At 39.5% G+C, this 24,569-nt stretch overlaps 1 protein-coding gene across 5 annotated transcripts; it reads left to right on the plus strand.

The window, feature by feature from the left end:
• Positions 1 to 1,103: 1,103 nt before the first annotated feature.
• CLDN12 (claudin 12) lies at positions 1,104 to 14,092 on the plus strand. 5 transcript variants are annotated; one of them, XM_017956181.2, is made up of 4 exons: positions 1,109 to 1,314; positions 3,279 to 3,368; positions 10,156 to 10,198; positions 10,791 to 14,092. In XM_017956181.2, the coding sequence occupies exon 4, from the start codon at positions 10,824 to 10,826 to the stop codon at positions 11,556 to 11,558; it is 735 nt and encodes a 244-aa protein (XP_017811670.1). In that variant the 5' UTR covers positions 1,109 to 1,314; positions 3,279 to 3,368; positions 10,156 to 10,198; positions 10,791 to 10,823; the 3' UTR covers positions 11,559 to 14,092. The 5 variants fall into 5 exon arrangements, with proteins under 5 accessions (XP_009201751.1, XP_017811670.1, XP_017811669.1 ...); XM_009203487.2 differs by lacking the exon at positions 10,156 to 10,198 and having other exon boundaries at positions 1,104 to 1,314; XM_017956180.2 differs by having other exon boundaries at positions 1,112 to 1,314; positions 10,156 to 14,092.
• Positions 14,093 to 24,569: the final 10,477 nt, after the last annotated feature.

Genomic DNA, 24,569 nt, shown 5'->3' on the forward strand with positions numbered 1-24,569 from the left:
TAGCAGTGGAGTGATAGTAGCCTCTCTACCCTCCCTTTTTAAAAAGTCTCTGACAAATAGTCTCATTGTTACTAGAGCAACACAAAATGGAAAATGCTAATAGCAAACATCTAGTCATTATGGGTCAGACACTGTTGTAGCCATCTCTATAGTAATTCATTTAATCCTCATCACAATTTTCTGATGTAGATATACTGTTACGGATGAGACATTGAGGCACAAAGGGGTTACCTCACTTGCCTAAGGTTATACTTACTTGGGATGGGTGCCATCCTTTTGTATAAACTATGATACTTTTTCTCCTTTTTATTTTGAAAAATTTCTAAGATACAGAGAATTTGAAGGAATAGTACAAGAAACACCCATAAACGTATTCTTCATGAATCAAACAATTATACACTTTGCCACATTTTATATCCATTTGTGTGTGTGTGTGATCATTTCGAAGTAGTAGGCATCACAACATTTCAGCATCTTTTATTTTTTAAAAACTCAGATCATTGCTATTTAGGACTTTGGAATCCTTTAGTTTAATTCAAATATTCATTCACTAATGCAGGACTTCACATTCGAGAGAAGCCAACAGAGAAAGGGACAGGACAGTAGAAATTGTGTGGGAGAGTAAAATTAGTTCAAATATCTAATAGCTAGCTATATATTCCGTACTTTAGCTATATTAGGTCCCTCAATTTTCAAGACAACAGTATGATGTGGGTGATCTTATCTCCATTTTAACAGATAACCTCCAGACATAGAGAAATAACTTGCCCAGGGCCACCCAATCAATACACAGCAAAGCCCCATACAGATCTGGGCTGTTTGGTTCTAGACTTTGAGCTCTTTTCTACTTTGTGCCTAGATAAACCTTTGAGGGGAAAAAAAAATCCAGATTTAAGAATTTTTGCTAACCTTCTTACAGGCAAGTCACCCTCACTGGGGAATATTTACTTAGGTACCCAACTCAAAACTACTTTTAGTTTTGTTTCGTTTGGCCTTTTTTTTTTCTTTAACCGATAACCCAATTCTAGACAGAACATAAGGTGCAAGAGAAATCCGGGGAGGTGGAGGGGGAAAAAGGGAAAGGCAGGAGGTCGTCGCAGGATGTTGCCGGCGGCTGGCGGCCCAGTGGATTCTGGGAATTGTAGTCCCAGCCATCCAGGGCATTGCCGTTCAGGGCCACGGGAGAACCTGACTGCGCTCCCAGAAGCCTCCGGTGTGCCTCTCTGGGAACGCACTTCCTGGGACGCTGAGAGGGAGACGCTCCAAGAGGCTCCTCAGTGTGGGCGAGTAAAATGCCCTGCGTGTGAGAAGCAGGTAGGTGTGGTCAAGATGTTCAGATTTCTGGGTCTTTTGCATAAGTAACTGAGGATTTTATGTAAAATAGTTAAATCCAGGGGAATCGGGAGCATTGGAAAACGCTGACCACATCTGTGGATGTGAAAATTGAGTAGGTATTTGATAAGGCTTTAAAAAATTATTTTGTACACAGGAGTATGGAAATGTCGAGGTGTGTTGCCGGAACCGCCAAGGGCTGGGAGCTTTGCTGGCGCGAGTTTGTGGGGGAGCCCAAGCTGCTATTTTTGAATAACCAGCTGATGCTGGTTGTGTAATGATGACCTGCTTGCGGTTCAAACCCACTCAGTGTTGCAGGGATGGGCTAGCTCTGAGAGCGTTAACAGTCGCTGTTGCGGTCTCTCTCCATTGGCTGTAAATAGTAGGGCGTTTTTTTCTTTCTGCCAGGTCTGCGTCTACTAAGCACAGGGCTCTTCGAAAAGAGGGAGGAGGAGAGGAGGCGGAGGGGGGCGGAGGGGGATGCGGATTGCCCTGGGAGCTTGTTTTGCTTTTCTGTAAGTTCTATGTTCCCGGCCTTGTAAGGGGCCCATAGCCACGGGAAAGGTCAGACTTGGTGACCTCACTTAAAATGATTGCCCAAGGAGTCTATGTGTGTTATTAATTGTAAAGCGATTTCCTCTGACTTTGGAGTGAGGAATTATGCTTGATATCAACTCAAGAAACACATTTGGGGTGGGGGAGGGGTTGTGGGGGACTGGAGTGAAATCTCCGAGCAGCCAGTTGTAGAGAGCATTCTACATAATGATCATAATAGGGCTAGTGATGAACGCCTCAATCCAGGAAACTCTCAGGCGCACATAATAATGAGTTTCCATTCTCATCTTACCTGTTTGAGATAAATGGTATTTGAAGAGGAAGTGACTAATGTTTAAAGTAGATATATAGAAGCATCTTCAAATGGCAGGTTGAGCCATTGGTGGTTGAGCCATTTTTTTTAAGCATTCTAGTTGCAAATTTCAGGATGCAGAATTCAGATCAATTTTGTCTGGTCTTGTTGTCAGTGTCCTTTTTTAAAATTTAAAAGAAAATTTCTTTTGCTTCCAAGACAACTGCACAATCTTCCCCACCTTCCTTATCCTTTCACCGTAGTCATAAAAATGATCTAAAGCATTCATTAAATATCAATCATATATTCCCAAGACAGCAAAGTGTTTTTCATCCCCATTTCTCCTATATTCTCAAGTCACAAAATGAGTTAATTTTTTCCTTCTATTTCTATGTATTTTTCTATATTCTATATATTTCTCATATATAATGCATGAATTAAGGAATAAACAGCCTTTTAATTTTTATTTTTGTATTATTTGAGACAGATCATTGCTGTCATCCAGGCTGGAGTGCAGTGGCATGATCATGACTCACTGTGGCCTCAAACTCCTGGGCTCAAGTGATCCTCCCAGGTCAGCCTCCCAAGAAGCTGGGACAACAGGTGTGCACCATCACATCTGGCTAATTATTATTATTATTATTTATTTTTATTTTTTTTTTTTGAGCCAGAGTCTCCCTCTGTCGCCCATGCTGGAGTGCAGTGGTGCAGTCTCGGCTCACTGTAACCTCCGCCTCCCAGGTTCAAGCAGTTCTTGTGCCTTAGCCTCCCAAGTAACTCGGACTATAGGCATGAGCCACCATGCCCGGCTAATTTTTGTATTTTTAGGACAGATGGGGTTTTGCCATGTTGGCCAGGCTGGTCTTGAACTCCGGCTCAAGTGATCATCCCGCCTCAGCTTCCGAAAGTGTTGGAATTACAGGTGTAAGCCACTGCACCCCTGCTCAACTGCCTTTTTAAAAAATTTACTATCTGCCCTTTTTAGTATAACATTTCATTGGTTTTAGGTGATTACTAATTTCTTCTAATTCATGGGAATTCAAGCAGAGCTTTTAGAGAAGTACTGTGTTAATTTGGAGTATTTTTCCTATTTCTTTAGGCTCAGATTATTGCTACTGTGTATTCAGATCTGCATGTTTATCTTCTAAGCTGAATAAAGCTGTTTTGGAACTGTCAGGTACCTCAAAGGGTAAGTACGTCCTTTAATTATATCTTATTTCCCTCCCTCCTGCTACCATGTCTGCCAACAATGACTCTTTTTTTTCCTCTTGTTCAACAAAATAAATGTATAGGACAGACCTCTCTTGTGAGTGCAATGATTGATGACTTACAGTTTCTCAGAAAACCCAAATTATAGGTAGAAGGAACTCTCAATGTTACCATCAAGAATTAAGTTAGGGCTCGGCATGGTGGCTCAGCCCTGTAATCCCAGCACTTTAAGAGGCTGAGGTGGAAGGATCCGTTGCACCTGGGAGTTTGAGACCATCCTGGGCAACATAACGAGATCCTGTTTGTATGAGAAAATTTTAAAAAATACCTCACACCAGTTAGAATGGCAATCATAAAAAAGTCAGGAAACAGATGCTGGAGAGGATGTGGAGAAATAGGAACACTTTTGCACTGTTGGTGGGATTGTAAACTAGTTCAACCATTATGGAAAACAGTATGGCGATTCCTCAAGGATCTAGAACTAGATGTACCATATGACCCAGCCATACCATTACTGGGTATATACACAAAGGATTATAAATCATGCTGCTATAAAGACACATGCACATGTATGTTCATTGCAGCACTATTCACAATAGCAAAGACTTGGAATCATCCCAAATATCCATCAGTGACAGACTGGATTAAGAAAATGTGGCACATATACACCATGGAATACTATGCAGCCATAAAAAAGGATGAGTTTGGGTCCTTTGTAGGGACATGGATGCAGCTGGAAACCATCATTCTCAGCAAACTATCGCAAGAACAGAAAACCAAACACCGCATGTTCTCACTCATAGGTGGGAACTGAACAATGAGATCACTTGGACTCGGGAAGGGGAACATCACACACTGGGGCCTATTATGGGGAGGGGGTAGAGGGGAGGGATTGCATTAGGAGTTATACCTGATGTAAATGACGAATTGATGGGTGCTGACGAGTTGATGGGTGCAGCACAGCAACATGGCACAAGTATACATATGTAACAAACCTGCAGGTTATGCACATGTACCCTAGAACTTAAAGTATAATAATAATTAAAAAAAAAAAATTAGCCAGGTGTGGTTGCACATGCCTATAGCCCCAGCTACTCTGGAAGCTGAGGTGGGAGGATTGCTTGAGCCTGGGAGGTCGAGGCTGCAGTGAGCCATGATTGCACCACTGCACTCCAGCCTGGGTAAGAAAGCAAGAGCCTGTCTCAAAAAAATAGAAGCCAGCTGCTATTAGACATATGTACTCTTGTAACTCTCTTGTAACTATAGCTCAGAATTGTGCCTGGAAAAAATAGTGCAGGATCTATGAGATCTGTGACTTCCTAAAGCTCTCAGCCACTGTTCCTGCTCCAGCCTTCTTTAAATTCTATTCAAAACCATAGAAAATATATACTTTGAAAATATTTTTATTTGAAATTATGTCTTTGATAACATTTAATTGTGTACCAAATTTTATCTTCTTTTCTGAAAGTCATAGTGGAACAGAGGGTCAAATGACAAATCTGAAGTGGTTATTTGAAATAGAGTCTATATTTGATTTGGTCAGTGTCTCCAAAGAGAATGTTCTGTCCTTCTTGTTATATGACTATAACCATCTGTGGTCATTTGCTGAGGGTCCAGAAGAAAAGTATGTTTCTAGTTGAAAAAAGTAAATAAGCCTGCTAATAATCATTACTGACTTACATTTCTGACTGTATTCTGCTTTACAAAGGACTTTGCTATTCATGATTTTACTACTTTGTGGTATACTTTACAGATGAAAAATTTGAGGTTCAGGGGACATAAGTGACTTGTCCAGTTTGTAAATGATAGGTTCTGAGTGGTATTCAGGTCTTTGGTCTCCTGGACAACAATACCAAGCAGCTTCCTAGATGGAAACAACAGACACACTTAGGTGTATGTACGACGTAGCTCAAAGCTGTCATCCAGCTAGTACTCATGACTGCTTGTCAGATTTGTTAAAGTGTTCTTAGCCTGGCACATTTTCCACAGTCCCTAATTAGGGATTTTCACATGGCAAAAAGATGTTTTTTTCTCCATTAAAAAATATATATATTGTTTAGCTTTACTAAATATTAATTTGATATATTAACCACTCTTAAGAGAAGTATGTCTAATTCATGACACACCTGTTAAGTTGAAAACAGAAGAATCAACACCGGAACAATGGACTTTTTGTTTTTGAAATGGAGTCTCGGGGTTTCATCATATTGGCTAGGCTGGTCTGGAACTCCTGACCTTGTGATCTGCCTGCCTCGGCCTCCTAAAGTTCTGCGATTACAGGCACGAGCCACTGTGCCCGGCCAGGAATAATTGACTTTCAAAGCATTGTTGAAGTTAGCCAGCGTTGCTAAACCTAGATATGTATTCCTAGAAGCATAGTCTGCATGTAGGTACCTAAGGATGGCCTCGTCTTTGCTAAGCACAGGTTTCTGGGGGAAGAAAATGAATGTTGTTTTGTAAAATGGGAGAGTCTTTTGGCCAAAAAGGAGAAGGCAGGGGCACAGTCTAGAAGCAGTCTGGATGTATCAGAATGCAGGGTGGTGTGAATTGTCCCAAATGAAGCGAATGGAACTGAGACTAAATTTCTGTGTGTATTCTGACTAGAGTTATACAGAACCTCCATTTGTTTGCTCATTCATTCAGAAAATAATTGAGTGCCTATTATGTGCCAGTATAGGACACAGTGAACAAAACAAAGGGATCTCTGTCCTGGAATTCACAGTCTGATGGGAAAGAAAACAACACTGAACAAGGAATTATAAGAATGATCACTGCTACTGAAGAAAAAGTGCAAAAATGCTACCACAGCATATAACCAGGGGTGGGGGGAAGTTTAGGGCAAGCCTCCCTGGACACTAGAAGAATGAGTAAATATTAGCCAAGCAAATAATAGGTTGGAATTAAGAAAGTTCTAGGAGAAAGACCATGAGGGAAGGCCCTTAACTGAATTAGAAAGCGGAAAATTTGGGAAGTTAAAAGAAAGGTGGTGTGGCTGCATAGACTGTAGTGTGTAGGGTGGAAGAGTGGCACATAAGAAGGTTGAGAATTTGGTAGGAATCAGGTGGTGTAAGCTATGGGGAGGATTGGAAACTTTAGAGACTTTATTCTGTGGGAAATGGGAACTTATTGAATGGTAAGAAATGGAATGGCGGATGAGGTTTGCATTTGAAAAAAATTATTGTGGATTAAAACTAAATGACACAGGACAAGAGTAGTCTTTTTACCCTTGCAAGTATGAACAAATCCTAATCTGGAAGTCAACATTATCTTTGTTTTAAAACATCAAACATATTCTTTCCCCAAACTATCCTATAAAATTTTACTTTAGGCATGGTGGCTTACTTTTGTAATCCCAGCCCTTTGAAAGGCTGAGGTTGGGGGATTGCTTGAGCCCAAGAAGTCAAGACCAGCCTGGGCAACATAGCAAGACCCCATCTCTACAGAAAACCTAAAAGTTAGCCTGGCATGGTGGCATGCACCTGTAATCCCAGCTACTCAGGAGGCTGAGGCAGGAGGATTACTTGAGCCCAGGATCTCAGCTCACTGAAATCTAGTGAGCTGTGATCATGCCTTGCACTCCAGCTTGGGTGATAGAGTAAGACCCTGTCTTAAAATAAATTACTTTCTCTTTCTCGTTGGATATATAACTTATCAAACCATAAGCATGTGAAATTAGGAACAGGGCATAAAAGCGAAGTAGCCAAAAGAAGCTACAAGGAGCTAGACATTAATTCCAGCATCAGGCCAAAATTTAGCTTAAGAATTAAGCTAAAGGTTAATAGTACTTCCCTTCTGAAAAAGTGCCATGGTATCCTTGTTGACTCTGTATAGATAGGCCTTTGTCCATCCCTGAGATCTGAGCTAAAAATGCTTCATCAAAGGCAATTTCAGAGAACCAATATAATATTTGTATCGATTTGATGCAGAGTACAGTTAAAAGCACTTCATACTGAAATATATATTGCCCCACCTCTCTTCGTTAATGTCATTTGATAGTCTATAGGCTAAGAATTATAGGAATTTATTTTTCTTAATAATTAATTTTCTTTTTTTTTTTTTGTAGAGATTGGGTCTTGCTATGTTGCCCAAGCTGGTCTCAAACTCCTGGGCTCAAGCTATCCTCCCACCTTAGCCTCCCAAAGTGCTGGGATTACAGGCATGAGCCAATTCGCCCAGGCAGTATACTGCTTCTGAAAGCAAGAAGGAATTGTGATTGCATTAGGACTTTGAGTGGGTTATCTGAAGACTTCTGAAGCTTGAGAGAAACAGAGGGAACCTTTTTCTTATGTCTTCACAACTTTAATCAAATCCTTATTCTCCTTCATTTCTCAGTCTTTAACTCCTGGCTGATAAAGTTTTATGAACAGGTACCTTATTCACTTTGCTTAACACCTAACAATAATCACTTGATATGTAGTAATTATACAGTTGATTCAGCACCAGCACTTTAAGTTTACATAAAACAGCTGTTTCTTTCCACAAGCCTGTCTGTAGACACATTGGGAGCAAGGTTCAGGTCTCAGTGGGCTTGGTGTTTTTCCAGGGCCTACGTTTACATAAAACAGCTGTTTTTTCCCACAAGTCTGTCTATAGACACACTGGGAGCAAGGTCCAGGTCTCAGTGGTCTTGGTGTTTTTCCAGGGCCTAACAGAGTGTTTTGTGTATGCTAGACAGTCAGCACGATGTAAGCACTTGTTGAATAAATGATTGCTTCTTACCAATAACTACTTCCTTGTACAGTTCTTCATTACCAGTGGCCCACCTTTGTGAGTTACTGGGGTCTTTGTACAGAGCCCACTACTTGTTTATTCAAATAATCCTAGAATCACTTGTGTGCCAGGCACACAAGTTGTATGGGGGGATAGGTGAATAAGCAAAGACCACCAGAGAGCTGTATCCTAGAGTTTGGCATCTCTAGTAGCTTTTTCCAGTGCAAACATTCTCAAATCTGTACTAGTTTCCATTGCTGTACTGAGGTGTTTGGTTGCCACAATTAAGCAAGACAACTTTTTCCCAGTTTGCATGGAAAAAAATACTGTAATTTGTCTCTCCCTTTCATAACATTTTCTTAAACAATTGCTACTTCTAATAATATTGACAGAAGGTAACATAATAAATAGTAAACTAATACTAATGGAAAAACTTAGAACTAACCATGTTTAACTTGAGAGCTTTAAAAATGGTTACTTGTGGTTAAACTCTGATTTTATATTGTACATTTATATATGCTTTGTATATATTTAAATATATATGTATGTACACATAGGCATTTTTTTTGGTTAGTAAAATTATTCTAGCTGGGCACAGTTGCTCATACCTATAATCCCAGGTTGTCATTTCAGCACTTTTGGAGGCCAAGGCAGGAAGATTGCTTGAGGCCAGGAGTTAGAGACCAGCCTGGCCAACATGGTGAAACCAGTTCTCTAAAAGAAAGAAAAAAAGAAAGGGAAGAAGAATTGGGGGGTGGAAGGAGGGAGGAGGGCTGGTTCACACCTGTAATCTCAGTACTTTGGGAGGCTGACGCTGGTGGATTGCTTGAGCACAGTTTGAGACCAGCTTAGGCAACATGATAAAACCCTGCCTCTACAAAAAAACAAAAAACAAAAATTAACATAGTGACATGTGCCTGTGGTCCCAGCTACTCAGGAGGCTGAGGTGGGAGGATCGCTTGAGCCTGGGGGGTCAAGGCTGCAGTGAGCCATGATTGTGTCACTGCACTCTAGCCTGGGCAACAGGGTAAGACTTGTTTCAAAAAAAAAAAAAAAAGAAAGAAAAAAAAGAAAAAATTATTCCTGTATTATATGACTAGATTAAATATGCAAATAACATTGTTTTCTAAAGAACATTGTGCCCTTCCACTGGAATTCATGAGAATCACATTCTAAGCCAGCTTCCTAGCATTTTGGTCATAATTGTCTTTCTGATCCTAAAAACTTAGAAACAAAACTTCACCATCCCAGCAGATAATATTTGATTCTGCAAAGGATGATGGAACTGTATACAGAAATAAAAATTATTCTCAACCTTGCCCCTTCATCATGCTCTGACCAAAAAAAGTAAACCTTATTGAAGTAGTCTGCTCTATTTCCTCATAGTAGGTATTATAGAAGGCAGAGAAAAAACATTTTAGTCCTGCTTCGAGAGTGAATATCAGACCCTTGAGGAAATTAAAGCTGAATATAATGCAAGCTTTTTATAGTTTGTCATATACAGAAAAAGAACATAGCCTTTTAATTTGTAATGAAAGGCCTGGTGACTGTTTTTCTTATAATAGCATTAATAGAAATAGGTTGTCATTACATGAAAATGTTTGCATTCATCTTATATGAACAGTAGTAGTAATAACCAACAAGTGCTGTAGATTTCCCTGAAAAGCACTTGGGTCATCTTGAATCAACAAGGAAGTAATTAAGCAGAAGAATTTCAGGGACCAATGTTCTCATCTTTTCATTTGACTGACTCATTGGAGATGAGCTCATTTACTTTTTATAATTTCCTCGTGTGCCTAGTACATAGGAATGAGATCAGTTTGCTTTTTCTTATTTAACATTCATTCAATGAATGTTCTTTGAACTGCTCTGCTGTGCTTGGCATCACATCAGATGCCAAGTGATGAGCTGGGTCACTGAACGCTAAGAAGTAGTTAACACTTGGCGTAGCATTTATTATGTTCTAGACATGTTTTAAGCACTCAACATTATATTATCTCATTGAACCCATAGAACAACCCTGCGAGGTTGGCACTGTTATTCTTTCCATTTCACAGATGAAGAAAATGAGGCACAGGGAAGTTCTGAATCTGGCCCAAGGTCAGTGAGCTAGTAAGTGAGGAGACGGGGATTAGAATTCAAGCAGCCTTGCTAAGAGCTGACTTTCAACCATTCCCCTGTTCTGTACTGCTTCTTTCCCTACACCTTTGCCTTTTATGAGCCACCCTCACCCCTGCTGCATGAGCATTTGAGGCTGAATTTGTGGTGTTTGTAGCTAACTGACGATTGATGAGTGCGCCCTTGCTATATGAGTGCCTGACATATACAGAGTGCTTGATATATGTGTTTTGAAAGAACGATTATTGACAAACAAGAAGATTGAAGGTGTAATTGTAAGAGATTTTAACATTATCTTGGTTGTTTTTTAATTCTGAAGAAAAATACTGATGACTAAAGATTTTAGTTGCTCCATTACCCTGTCAGTAATAACCAAATGTGTGTGTACCTGTGCTCTGAGGTCACACACACCTGCATGTATATACATTTGTATTGTACAGAGAGGAAACGGGAGAGACTTTCCCTCTTTGCATTGACATTTCATCATTAAATGTTTTGCCAGTTGGCACCACCCTTCCTGCTCTGTTCTGCTATTGTCCCCTCACGATTTATCCTCTTGTGTGTCACCCCCTAGTCTGACTGACAGCACTCCACAAGCTTGCCTGCCATGGGCTGTCGGGATGTCCACGCAGCCACAGTCCTTTCCTTCCTATGTGGAATCGCCTCAGTAGCAGGCCTCTTTGCAGGGACTCTGCTTCCCAACTGGAGAAAATTACGATTGATCACATTCAACAGAAACGAGAAGAACCTGACTGTTTACACAGGCCTGTGGGTGAAATGTGCCCGGTATGACGGGAGCAGTGACTGCCTGATGTACGACACTACTTGGTACTCATCAGTTGACCAGCTGGACCTGCGTGTCCTCCAGTTTGCCCTACCCCTCAGCATGTTGATCGCCATGGGTGCCCTGCTGCTCTGCCTGATTGGAATGTGCAACACTGCCTTCAGGTCCTCGGTGCCCAACATCAAACTGGCCAAGTGTCTGGTCAATAGTGCAGGTTGCCACCTGGTGGCTGGGCTGCTATTTTTCCTGGCAGGTACTGTGAGCCTCTCCCCATCTATCTGGGTCATCTTTTATAACATCCATCTGAACAAGAAGTTTGAGCCAGTCTTTTCATTTGACTATGCAGTGTATGTCACTATTGCTAGTGCTGGGGGCCTGTTTATGACTTCCCTTATACTGTTTATTTGGTATTGTACATGCAAATCTTTGCCTTCTCCTTTCTGGCAACCACTGTACTCCCATCCACCCAGTATGCATACTTACTCACAGCCCTATTCAGCACGCTCTCGCCTCTCTGCCATTGAAATTGACATTCCAGTTGTTTCACACACCACTTAATGGGGAAATAGTTAATTGTTAAAGAAAACTTCTTGTAGCCTCACATTCCCCTTGTGCAAGGAGCTCTTTTGGACCTATATACATTTTCCTTTGTTTTTGACCAATCAATGAAGCCAAATTTGTATGTCCTGGTAGAATGAAGTGCTGCTAGTTTTTATGAGAAGTACATTATATTAAATGTGAATTTTTTTATTTTGCTTCTTATACTGGAAGGAATTTTAGCCTTCATATTGATATCTAATTAATTATTTAAGTGGAAGAGGCCTGCATCACAATTGAGGTAATTTAGAGCAACATGTTAAAGAATCATGGTTAGCAGACGCTGTTGTATACAATCTTCATGAATATTTCAGTGTGTATTTTTCTTTTTCTATAATACCTTTAACTGCAAAGAAAAGGCAGTTTCAAATATAAGAAATTTATTTCAGGTAAGGGTAATATTTTAATAGTAGTCAATAATCTAGCTTAAAGCTGTAACTCTTCTCTCTCGGGGCTAATTGTATGAATAGGTGTCAGTATATTGAAGATTACTTTCTTTTGTGACTTTCTTCTACCTCATGCCAGTGTTTAAAAGTAAAATGTATTTTAAATGATGTTAGACTAAGACCACCATTCTAAATATCACCTACTTATGAATAACATATGATAATTTTTAACATTAATGATTCCATAAATTGTGTTATTGGGATTAGAATGTGCTTTATGACAGGTTAGTGTTTCCTCTGAGGCAGAAAACCCTTTTTTGGAGATATCATCCATCAAGCAGTACTCATGCCCGTATACAATCTCTTAGTGGCTAAGAGAAGTAAATAAAAGGGCCATAATCATTTGTTCTCTTTCAGACATAATTTAGTAGGGGACAAGAAGTCTGTTCTTCAGTGACTACAATAGAGATTTACTCTGGTGACTGCCTTTTGAGTTATGGGTGATGTAAGGTATGGCTTTACCATAACCTTGATTCATTCACCCTTGATTCATTTCCCACCCCTGTCACTGATTATTTCCTTGAGCATATATCTCTGCCTAACACTTTAGTAGGTGCTATAGAGGATATATGAAAAGTATGAGATCTGGTCCCATCCAGTAAGACATTTTAATAGAGAAGATCAAAATGTTACCTGATGGTTGGGGAATAGTCTGACTTCATTGGCAGTTGGCCTTAACTTCTTAATCATTGATCCAGGAATATTTCAACCAGAGGCACAACTTTCTGGCAGACAGACAAATTGTACAACACCAACAATATCCTGGACCTTGAAATTCTGTTTACTTCAGTCCATTGTATCCTTAAGGCACCTGTGCTAGCCTAGATTTTGTAATAGCATTGATTTATGAGAATGGGCAAAAGTGGTAGAGAAATTGTTCCCTCTCCACTTCTGAAAGTATGATGATGTATTAAGGATGGAGGAGTTATTTTTGATGAGGTAACAATTAGATGAAAACCATGTTAAAACTGAGATGAACACTTAGAAATTCAGGGATATTGGGTCTTTAGCCTTATGAATTTGAGCTGCTTATTTAATTAGTGTAATTTGCTACATATTAGTACTATATTCATAAGGATTTTTTATTAACCATTACAGATTTTACAAACAGCTAGTTATATGGTAAACAGATTATTATGCCTTTTTGCAATTCTGAATATGATTCTAGTATTTGTGTAGTTGTATTTGGTACTTTTTCCCCTAATTCCAACACTAGTTTATATATATATAGCAAATAAATCTAGTTGTATACATTTTTAAATGCTGTCAGTAGAAAGCACACAAGGTTATGATTTTTTAAATTACTAGCTTCTGATTTCTTTCACTTCTGATCCTTTTCATTTTTCTTAGCTGTAGCTGAGTCTTGATCATTTTAAGACAGCGATGAGTAGAATTTTGAGATTAATATTAATTTTCCCTTTTTGTTACTTTCAGTCCCCTCTCACTATGCTTTTGTCCAGAATGATCAAGAATTCTACCATCCCTTGGGTCGTTGTGTATAAACAATGTTAAATAAAGGTAGACTCAGTCATTAACATATTAGACAGTTTTTTTTTAGTCCATGAGATTGTAAATATAAACATTAACTTTCCTATAAGAATCTTTTGGCTTTGTATTCTATAGCCTCAAATTGGTATTTATTATGGATTCACTAGACAAACAGCTGTTTCCTTATTGTCTTTTTTCTTTAGTGTTTCTGATTTGCTATCAGTAGCTATTTTTAAAGCCATCAAAGGAAAATAATTATTTACAGTTTTTGAAGTCACTTTTGAGCCCTCATCAAGCTCTCATTGTGATGGGAGGGATACCTTTTTTGTTGTTAAAAGCCTATTAATGTTAAAGGCCTTTTATGGAAACCAACTTGGAAAACCACCTTAAATGTGGATGTATCAGATTTGGTTTATCCAGCCATGGGAGAGAAAACCTAAGTTTACTTTACTTGTACATACACACTACAATGGATAGTATGTTTGCTGTAAACTACAATGTAAAACCTCAATAAAAGTGCACTGTACTTCTTGATGTTTATTAAAAGATGTATTTTTACAAGTTTCTGCTTCTGTTTTTTTCCTCAGTGTTTTAAGGTGAAATATTTTGAGAAATGTTTCTCAGATGTATGTAAATTGAAAAAGACATTTCCATTTAAAGCCCTAAAATGTATGAACTCGAAGGCCGGGTGCAGTGGCTCACGCCTGTAATCCCAGCACTTTTGGAGGCCAAGGCAGGCGGATCACTTGAGGTCAGACACTTGAGATCATCCTGGCCAACGTGGTAAAACGCTGTCTCTACTAAAAATACAAAAAATTAGCCAGGCATGGTGGTGTGCGCCTGTAATCCCAGCTACTCAAGTGGCTGAGGCACGAAAATTGCTTGAACATGGGAGATGAAGGTTGCAGTGAGTTGAGATCATGCCACTGCATTCCAGCCTGGGTGACAGGGAGTTTGTTTCAGAAAAGGAACTAGAAAGGAATTGGAAAACATGGAACTATTATTCCACAAGTGCCAAGACACTGTATCCATTTCTAAGAGTAGTCCGAGTGGTCCTGTGGTCCTAATAGTTGACTGGGCTTTTTTTTTTTTTTTTCTTCTTTTCTTTCTTTTTTTTTTTAAGCAGTACGCAAAGAAACAATTTGTGGGCCAGACTGCCTCATCAATGGAGTTTTCTCAGCCTATGATCTTAGAGACTGGGAGTTCAGTTCTCAAACAGTTAAGTAGAGGGAGCTTTCCATACTCATCAAAGCTCGAGGTTACCAGGAGAAGTGACAGTCATGTCACCTCAACATTTCTGAAACCTGTGATGAACGTATAGTTTTGGATTACACCTGTGTTGGGGCAGTTCTTACATACACTTCTCACTAAAACCTGTGGCTCTATTGGTTAGATGGCCAAGCCATATGTTGCACTGGAAATCAGAAGCTACTTCAAGCTGGGCTACACTAAAGCACAACAGTCCAGAGTGGACTTATTCTGCCAAAAAGTGAGGAAATGCTCAAAGAATTGTGGGAGCTTATCAAATTTCACAGGCTCCAGATTGAAGGTGCTCCCATTGGCCAAATCTGGGACAATCTGAACATCAAAATAAATGATAGTAATGGGTTATAACTCATTGAATAAAATACAAATCCACATGTCCATGCTGATATAAATATGGAAGAAAGAAAAGTTCTTTCTTATAGTAAAATACCAAATAAGAAGTAGAGAAAAAAATGAGAAAAACATCAATGGGGTTAAAACTAATTGACTGAATTTTGTATGAGAGGCAAGATATTTACTTAGTCTCAAAGTACAAAATGGCTTATTAATTTCAGAGAGGAAAATAACTTCATAGTGGATAAACTTGGCAACCTTAGCTGAGTGATCAAGTTTGTCGCCAATAATAAGAAAAAGCAACAACATGCACTTCCTTATATGATGCAAGGAAAAGGCCACCATATTTCTGAGGTCTTGCCTGAGTCTAATCTTGAAACATGCAGCTCACTGGTCCCATTTTTGCTTTTTGTTTCCTTCTCTATCCTGATCTCGTATCTCTTCATTTTTAGAAAAATGCATAAAAATGTAGTCCTATCTCCAAAATATTTTATAAAATAAACTATTTTAGGAGAGATTTTTTAAAAGAATTTGTCGGATCATCTGTCCTGAAAAACCAAAAAGTCCCTGCAGAAGAGTTGTACATCAAAGTCACAGAAATACAGGACTGGATGGGAACTTAATTAGCTGTTCCATTTCTGTTGGTTAGCAGTGTCTTCAATCTGAAAGCATATTCACGTTACCCCACACACACTAGAGGACCCTTTCCAGGAGAGGCTCATTCACCTTGTACCTGCTGGGTGGCTCATTACCCCTCCAGCCCAGCCAGCTTCTGTGTCAGTGCCATAGCATGCAAGAAAGCCCTTTAAACCTCACTGCAGGATTGTGGGACTTGGGGAGAAAAAGCACATCTATATCCTGCCTAGTGTTCATATCCAAGTCTGCTATTAAAGGGAGATTTAGGTCGGTTTGTTGTATTTTGTTTCAAAATAGGCCAACTTTTCAGAATGTTCTATAGAAAATTGTATTCAGCAAAATTTGGGGAAGATAGCAAGATGGGGGATGAGAAGAAAAGACAAGAACCTTTTTCTTATATGAAAAACCCATTGTGACTGGACCTCTTAGCAAAAGTCTAGTAATCATGATTTTGGGGTGGTCTTATTAACCAAAATCCTCTTTAGAAAGATGGAATATGTGCTCATATCTCCAGGATTTTGCTTTATAGAAAAAAAGGCACCGCTTCTCATTAAGAGAAAAGACATTATTGATACTTTACATTATATAATACCTAGTGGCCTTGTTCCCAAGGTTCACTCTCAAATTGTTGAAAGTGAATCTAGTAAATAAATCTAGGTAACTCACTTAAATTTTTAAGTAACTTTTGCCTTTCCTTCCATGCCCCCTTTCTTGACCTCACTTTCAAAAGATAATCTTGTGGTGTGGAAGATCCAGGTGGCAGTTTAGCACCAGGAGGCTGCTGCAGGGAACCCCCAGGCCCTGGTAGCCCTTCTCTGGGGTGAGCCCATCTTCACCTTTGCTGGCCATGTGGATGAGGGCGGAGACTCAACTGGTCCCTTGTGTTCCAGAACTGCTAACCTGCTTCTCCTGCTGCTTCTGCTTTAAGAGCTCAAAGGTATTAGTGGAGTGCTGGAGCCAAGTGGTACTGGCCCCCAAGAACCAGTGTGTACATCTCTTCCCAATCCCCCAACCTGTGACATCATATTGGTTGCTTGGAATTGGTCAGGGTGAAAGTACTTATGCTCTAGAAATTGTTAAATGCTACAAGTTAGGGCTTTGCTTTGCCTTTTCCTGAGAGCTGACTGTTAAACATTTACTGGCACACCACTGCTTAGGCAAGACATGTTTGCTCAGATTCAGGTTAGCTAATGAGGAAATGAGAAATCATAGGAATGCTGAGAGTTGTAAAACTTTATCTGTGATAAAGGGGCTATCTGAAATAGCCTCTTAACAGGTCTCTCTGTCTCCAATATTGCTCTCCTACCCTACCACAAATTTATCCTATACACAAGGCTGCAGAACGATCCTAATAAAATGCAACTGAGGCCAGGCGCGGTGACTCATGCCTGTAATCCCAGCACTTTGGGAGGCTGAGGCAGGTGGATCACCTAAGGTCAGGAGTTCAAGACCAGCCTGGCCAACATGGCAAAACCCCGTCTCTACTAAAAAATACAAAACCGGATGTGATGGCATGTGCCAGTAGTCCCAGCTACTCAGGAGGCAGAGGACAGGAGAATCGCCTGAACCCGGGAGGCAGAGGTTGCAGTGAGCCGAGATCGCACCACTGCACTCCAGCCTGAGTGACAGAGCAAGCCCATCTCAAAACAGAAAAAAAAATGCAACTGATACCTAGTTTCTCCCATACTTAAAATAAAATTTGGCAGCTATATCTTAGAACAGTCTAAGCACAGAGACATGAGTTGTCTAGGAGAAGAATTTTTTCACTGTGCCCAGAGATGATAAGACTGTTGGTGATTATTGACACTAACAATATCTCGCAAGACAAACGTGTAAAAAAAAGTGAATTTAATAATAAATAACGGGAAATACCCCTTTTCTGTGACTAAATTGGTCACATTTCTTATTCAAGGAATATCTGTTTCCTGTATTATTCCAAGAATATCTGTTTTCTCTATTATTCATTATTATAGAAAGAGTGGCATGATGAATGTGGTAGCTAGCCTCCAAGATGGACCCAGTGATCTTGCTTCCTGATATTCATACCCTGTGTATTTTCTTCTCCCATTGAGCAGGCTGTGTTACCAGTAGGATTTTGCAGAAATTATGATGTGCGACTTCTGAGGTTACAGATCATAAAAGACATAGCTTCTGTTTTGTTCTCTCTTGGATCACTTACTCTGGGGTAAACCAGCCACAATGTTGTGAGGACACACACAGCTGTAGGATTAACATAGGAAGAGCTGAGACCTTCTGCCAACAATCTGTACCGATTTGCCACCCATGTAAGAAAGCCATTTTGGAAGTGAATTTCCCTAACCCCAACCAAACCTTTAGATAACTGCAACCCTGGCCAATGTCTTGAATGCAACCAGAGTGAGAGACTGAAAACCAGCATCACTCAGCTAAGCCCTCCCACCTTCTTGACCCACACAAATTGGATGAAACAATTCTTATTGTTGTTTTAAGCTGCTAAATTTGGGGGAGGTTGTTATGCAGCAGTAGATAACTAATGCAAAGAGCACAGAGCAGTTGCAGGGGATCAATCCTGAGGAGTATTTATGCTATAAGTACTGTGAGCTTTCCTTGCCGCATATCAGAAAAGCTCTTTCTCATGATCTCAGATTCCCTTAGAAGGTGCTGACTATTGCTATAATGTGGTGAAACAACTTAATCTGAAGGTAGGGAGAAGGGAAGATCTGAGCTTAGATTGGGAGCAGGGTTCTTCCTAATTTTGGTTAGGTATGAATGGCTGCTATTGTTACCAAAGCAGCAAACTGAACACTGGTCATACCTGGGGTTTGGAATAGAAGATAAACACATTTGCAATCAAATCAATCTGATACACATAGTGGTTATGTTGTCATATGGTTAGTAGGAACGAATAAACCAATTCTATAAAAAATACATCATCTGTTAGTTTTTATCCAACTAGCCAGTTGTATCTAGGGCCAACCCTTTAAGAAGATACAACTGATAGTTTCTCAGCTGGGAGCGGAAATAGCTGATTCCAAGATTTTAGGCAGTTGAATTGAAGTGATGCCTCCCTCCAGTAGCAGCAGAACACTACAGCTTATTCCTCCTGCTATAGCACTGCAGGGTAACCAGAGTTAACAATAATTTTATTGTATATTTTCAAATAGTGAGGAGAGGATTTTGAATCTTCCCAACCCAAAGAAATGATAAATGTTTGAGGTGATGGATATGCTAATTGCCCTGATTTGATCATTACACATTGTACACATGTTCAAAATATCCCACTGTATCCCATAAATATGTACAATTATTATATGTCAATTAAAATAATAATAATAAATAGCAAGATAAAAGCCCATAGCAGTGGTTGTGAGATAAGGATTGGGAGAAGGAAGCTGAATTGTACTGACATTTCAGTATAGTGAATTTAATCTGATTGTTTTCCCAACATTTGGCTGAATCTGATGGCTTTAGACTTTTCAAAGGAAGCAGCCTAAGGACAGTTGAGCTCCTTGGTTGGGAATAAAAGAAGTTCATGGAAGAAAATGTGACTGAAGTGAAGGAATGGATGCCTTTTGCCCTTCTGCTGTTTTCAGGCTGCTTCTCTCCCCTCTCAGCCTGTACAACTTGTCAGGCACTAAGGTTGAGAAAGCCATAAAATGCTAGTGAAATACGGAGAGACTGTTAAGTTTTCCCCCACAATGCCAATTAAGCTAGCTTTGGCAGGGAACAGAGCAGGAATTAAGGAAATCCCAACACCTTGTGGCAAATGAGAATTATCTAGTTCGGCTCCAAATGAAATTCTGTGCCCTTAGGAGTGATATTGTGAAAGAATGATGAGCAAAAAATCAATTTATTCACAGAACAAAAGCATATCAGTGTTAAAGGAATAAAGGAATTAATTTTTTTTTTTTTTTTTGAGACGGAGTCTCCTTCTGTCCCCCAGGCTGGAGTGCAGTGGCACAATCTCGGCTCACTGCAAGCTCTGCCTCCCGGGTTCACGCCATTCTCCTGCCCCAGCCTTCCGAGTAGCTGGGACTACAGGCACCCGCCACCCACGCCCGGCTAATTTTTTTTTGTTTTTTGTTTTTTGTTTAGTAGAGAAGGGGTTTCACCATGTTAGCCAGGATGGTCTTGATCTCTTGACCTCGTGATCCGCCCACCTTGGCCTCCCAAAATACTGGGATTACAGGCGTGAGCCACCGCGCCCGGCCAGGAATTAAAATTTTAAAGATGTTTCAGAAAGAAAAAAATGGCAAAAAAAAAAAAAAATGGTCTTATCCTGATTTTTTACTTAAAATCCCTGCCGTTGTCAGTCACCTATCAAGAGACTGGCAGCCTGTCTTTCTCTGTTTATGTGTTTATTTTGTTTCTGCAGATGCCTCTGAAATCTTTGTTAGAGGCAAAGGCACTCAGACTGCCAAGAGAAATTAGCAATGTTTCCACTGTGGCATAGACACAGATCACACCAAGGGCAAATAGAATCATTCCCCTGCATACAGCCCCAACTCCTGCAGGATCTGTGCTTTTGGCTGGTATGGTGACATGAGGGCAGGGTCGGCCTCATGGGCATGTGGCCTGTGCAGTCACAGAGAACCCAGCACTCAGAAGGGCTCTGCTCTTGTTTTAATATTCTGTGGTGGGTTTCTTGAAATTCTTAATTTTTGAACAAGTGATCCTGCATTTTCATTTTTCAGTGAGCTCCACAAATTATGTAGCTCATCCTGTGTCAGTGTGCTCTGGGGAAGGCAACACACCAGCTTTGGAGGTAGGCAGGCTTGGAATTCCATCTAAACTGCCTCTTACTACACAATGGGAAAATTATCCTCTGAACTTCAGATTTTCATCTGCAATTAGGACAATGCCGTCTACCTCTTGGTGTTATTGTGAGGATTAGACACTGTTTTGAAGGAATGCAGGTAAAGTGTCTAGAACAGTACACCTGGCTTCACTGCAATTATTCATAAAAGCCAAGTCTGTATATTGAATCCCAGTTGATGTTAGTGCTGGTCATAAAAATAAGAAAAATATGTTTTCTTTAGAAAAGCAGCTCTCTCTTTTACATCTTACAGGAAGCTGTGGACTTACATTGCCACAGCTATCACTGTTGCCAGAATTCTCATGGCTTCTTATTGCAGTTGCAGCCAAAGTAGAGACCAAGAAAATTAACAATCCTCTTAAATATTAGCTGCTTCTTGTAAGGTAGTTGTTTTTCATGATTCCATACCAGAAACAAGTAAGTCAATGAATTTTCCCAATTCTTTTAAGAAGATATTAATGTGACTAAAATACACAATTTAAAATACATGATGCCCTTTCTGATAGCCTGGAGAAAGGATGTTTCCACTGTTCCCACTGTCAAAGCAGCGGGTCTATTCCAGCCCCCAAATAGCTGCAGTCAGAGAAACTTACTTCCTTGTTTATTACTTCCAAAGGTAGAGTGATATTGGAGCACCAATTTACCAAACCCAAACTCTAAGTACTACTTTGATGGGCTGAAGTAGTCCCTATTGTGGGGAGAGGATAGGGAGCTAAGACAGGCCCTGACATTACACAGGGTTGAGATGATGTACCTCAAAACCAATGCCCATGACACTGTGTCTAAATATAGCCTATTCTTGTTATTCATTGTCATTCATTGTCGTTATTTTCTGTAAAGTAGGTATGCATACTGAATAAGCAAGCACCGAACCATTGTTCTTAGAGGAGATTCAGGGTTAAGTCACAATCTTTGGTCACAACATTTTCATCAGTTGGCCAGTACATAATCTTGTTTTATGAGTGTTTCTGTTTAAAGATGCTTTATTTAATGTATATTCTTGAGTCATTATTATTGAACTCATAACCAATAGCACTATAACTCATGCCTGAAGGAAGCTTATGTAATACACACATTTTCCCTGTAAGGCACATCACAGTCTTCTCCTGCTTAGGAACACTAAGACGGCACTTCCAAACTGTGCTTGGGGGCCATTTTAAACAAAATCACCAACCAAAAGTACAAAAACATGAAAAATGTGGCACTTGTTTTTGATATGAGAGCTGAAGTGAAGACAGAGTATCACCATCTTAGGCCTCAACTGGGAACATGCACATCAGGCCATTCAAGTTTTCTGTGGCTCTGCGCATGTCCAAGAGTGGCCATGAAAGTACAGTGAGTATTGATTTGGGAGCTACGAATACATTTTAGTGAGTAGGTAAATTTGCAAATGTGGAATGCACAAATAGTGAAGATCAATTGTACATGGAAGTGTACATGGTGGAGGAAGTGATTCCACTACCTTAGTAGACTTGAAGAGAAAACACATCCAGATTGTTGGTTGAGAGATGCACATACATATGACATCGGGCAGTATCTCTCACATCATTTTCAAGTAGGATGCAACAGAGATCACATGAAGTCAGAAGAACTGAGATTTCTGTGGTTTCAGGTCTTTGTCTTACTAGCTGGGCAACTTTGAGTAGGTGTCTGAAAACTTCATTTCTCGGTTTCCACAACTGTCAGTTGAGAACAATAATAATCTTCTTTCAAAGTGTGATTGTGAGGGTGCAGTGGGTTTTTCTTTAAGTTCTGGCTTACTGTGACCTAATTTAGGGGCTAGGATTGAAGATGGTGAATCAGGTGTCATATTGTGTTTTAGAATATTCCTTTGTATATGGTTTGTCTCCCCAGAAAGAAAAGCAGGTGCCAAGTCCATACTAATATTTGGATTAGGGTAATGAGTACGTTTTCATTCAAAATGCATTATGAATCCAAGGGAATAGAATATAACAATAAGCATTTTCTGGTTAAACTGGCCATGCTAATTAAGATAAAGTAATTGAATCAATAGTTTTAAGGCCTACACCAACTTCAAGGATTTTAAGAGCAAAATAGGAATGAGAATTAACAACTTCTGATATGATAGCCTCAAAGGAAGAGCCCAACAAAAATTTGGCTCCACTGTGTTGGACAGCAGTTGGGGTAGGTGGAGGAGACACATTAAAAAGAACCAACCCTCATCCCAGCCTGGAACTACTGCACTGTTCTTCCATCATGTTGAAGACACACCCTAACCTTTCAATTCTAGGACAGGAAATATGAAATGTACACATGTGAGTCATGGGCCAGGAAGAACCTTTATATTTCATCAGTTACCCTCCGTGTCCACCCTATGGAGATGTATGCCAGAGCTGTAAGTGTTCTGCTCCCAGGTCAGGGATCGGGGAGAGGACACTGGGCACTTATGCCATTCTATCTTTTTAGATAAAAATTTGTCCAAAACTCAATAGTCAGACTTACTTTCCTCATCTTGAAATTCCTAAGGCTAAAGACTATGTAATTTAGTTCATTAAGATAGACTAGAAAAAAATTTTATGTCAACACAAAAAAATAATTCTTCATGAAAAAATAAAATAACATATAAACCTGCTTTAAAAATTGTAGAATTCTCCATGGACAGAAAATATTAGGAATTGACTGGTATCTATAAATAACATACATATATACACAGTGGAATACTATTCAGCCATAAAAAGGATGAAGTGTCTTTTGCAGCAATGTTGATGGAACTGGAGGTCATTATCTTAAGTGAAACAAGTCAGACACAGAAAGTCAAATCCCACATGTTCTCACTTACAAGTGGCAGCTAAATAATGTGTATACATGGATATAGAATGTGGAATAGTAGACAATAGAGACTTAGACGGGTGGGGGAGTGGAAGGGGGTTGAATGGTGAGAAATTACTTAATGGGTACAATATACATCATTTGGGTGGTGGATACCCTAAAAGCCCTGATTTTACCACTGCAACATCTATCTGTGTAACGAAATTACACTTGTACCTCATAAATTCATACGAATAAAAAAATAAACACTGTTATACGTGTTACTCTGTTCATACAATTTCTTTCAAATGGAAGATGTCTAAAAAACAGCTGTGTCTTCAAGTTTGGTATTCCACATCATCATTTGCCAAGATGAGGACTTTTCTACCCTGTTCATTGTCATTATTTTATTTTATCTCGATATAAAACTAAGTTAATGAGCAACTGCTGCTAAATGTTATCACCTAACACTATTGATTCACTTTCCTGTTTAATCTATATCACCTACTTTTTTCTTTAAAAAAATTATTTTATGGCCAAATATTTATTTAGCCCTACGTCTACATGCAATTCTTATATTTAGAACTTCTTAATCAGAAACTAAATGTGGATTTGGTTTGAATGCTTGCTTTAATGACGAGTTTATTATGAGTACAGGAGCAAATAAGTGATATCTGTTTCCTCATATGTTTGTGATGATTTGTTTTACATCAACATAAAATATGCAACTCTATATGAGAGCATTGGGAAGTATCTGTGATGATATGAATTTTGATAAGCTGAATGTTATCTAGAGCCTTAGGTTTTCTCATGTTTTTACATTTCTCAGTAGTAAGGTCACACTGAGTTTTGTCATATTTAGCTTAAGGGACACCAGAGTGGACACCAGAGCCCAGGCTAAAGCCACCTCTTCCTAGTGCGCTGTCACCCACCCTGTCCCTTTTCATGGGCATCTGTCTTATATTTTATTCACCATGGGCCTCGTTCTTGTTTAAAACCCAACGAATCTTTAAAACGATTCAGCAGTAGTACTTGAGGGGGTCACTCCACCCAGATATATTTTACAGTTTAAAATTCCACTCCTATAGGGATGGTTGAAGCCAAAGTTTTTTTAAAGCTATATAAAAACATTTTAAAAAATGCCACTTCTAAAGATTGGAAACTTTAACCTCCCCACGATGAATCTTCAGTGGTGGAATTTCAGGTGACAAACATGTTAGAGGTGAGACTTTCTGAAAC

The sequence above is a fragment of the Papio anubis genome, chromosome 4, assembly GCF_008728515.1.
Source record: "Papio anubis isolate 15944 chromosome 4, Panubis1.0, whole genome shotgun sequence".
In the NCBI taxonomy this organism is placed as follows: Eukaryota; Metazoa; Chordata; class Mammalia; order Primates; family Cercopithecidae; genus Papio; species Papio anubis.

Bases quoted from the DNA above. Each gene is read 5' to 3' on its own strand.
- CLDN12 (XM_009203487.2), top strand. From the start codon at position 10,824: ATGGGCTGTCGGGATGTCCACGCAGCCACAGTCCTTTCCTTCCTATGT.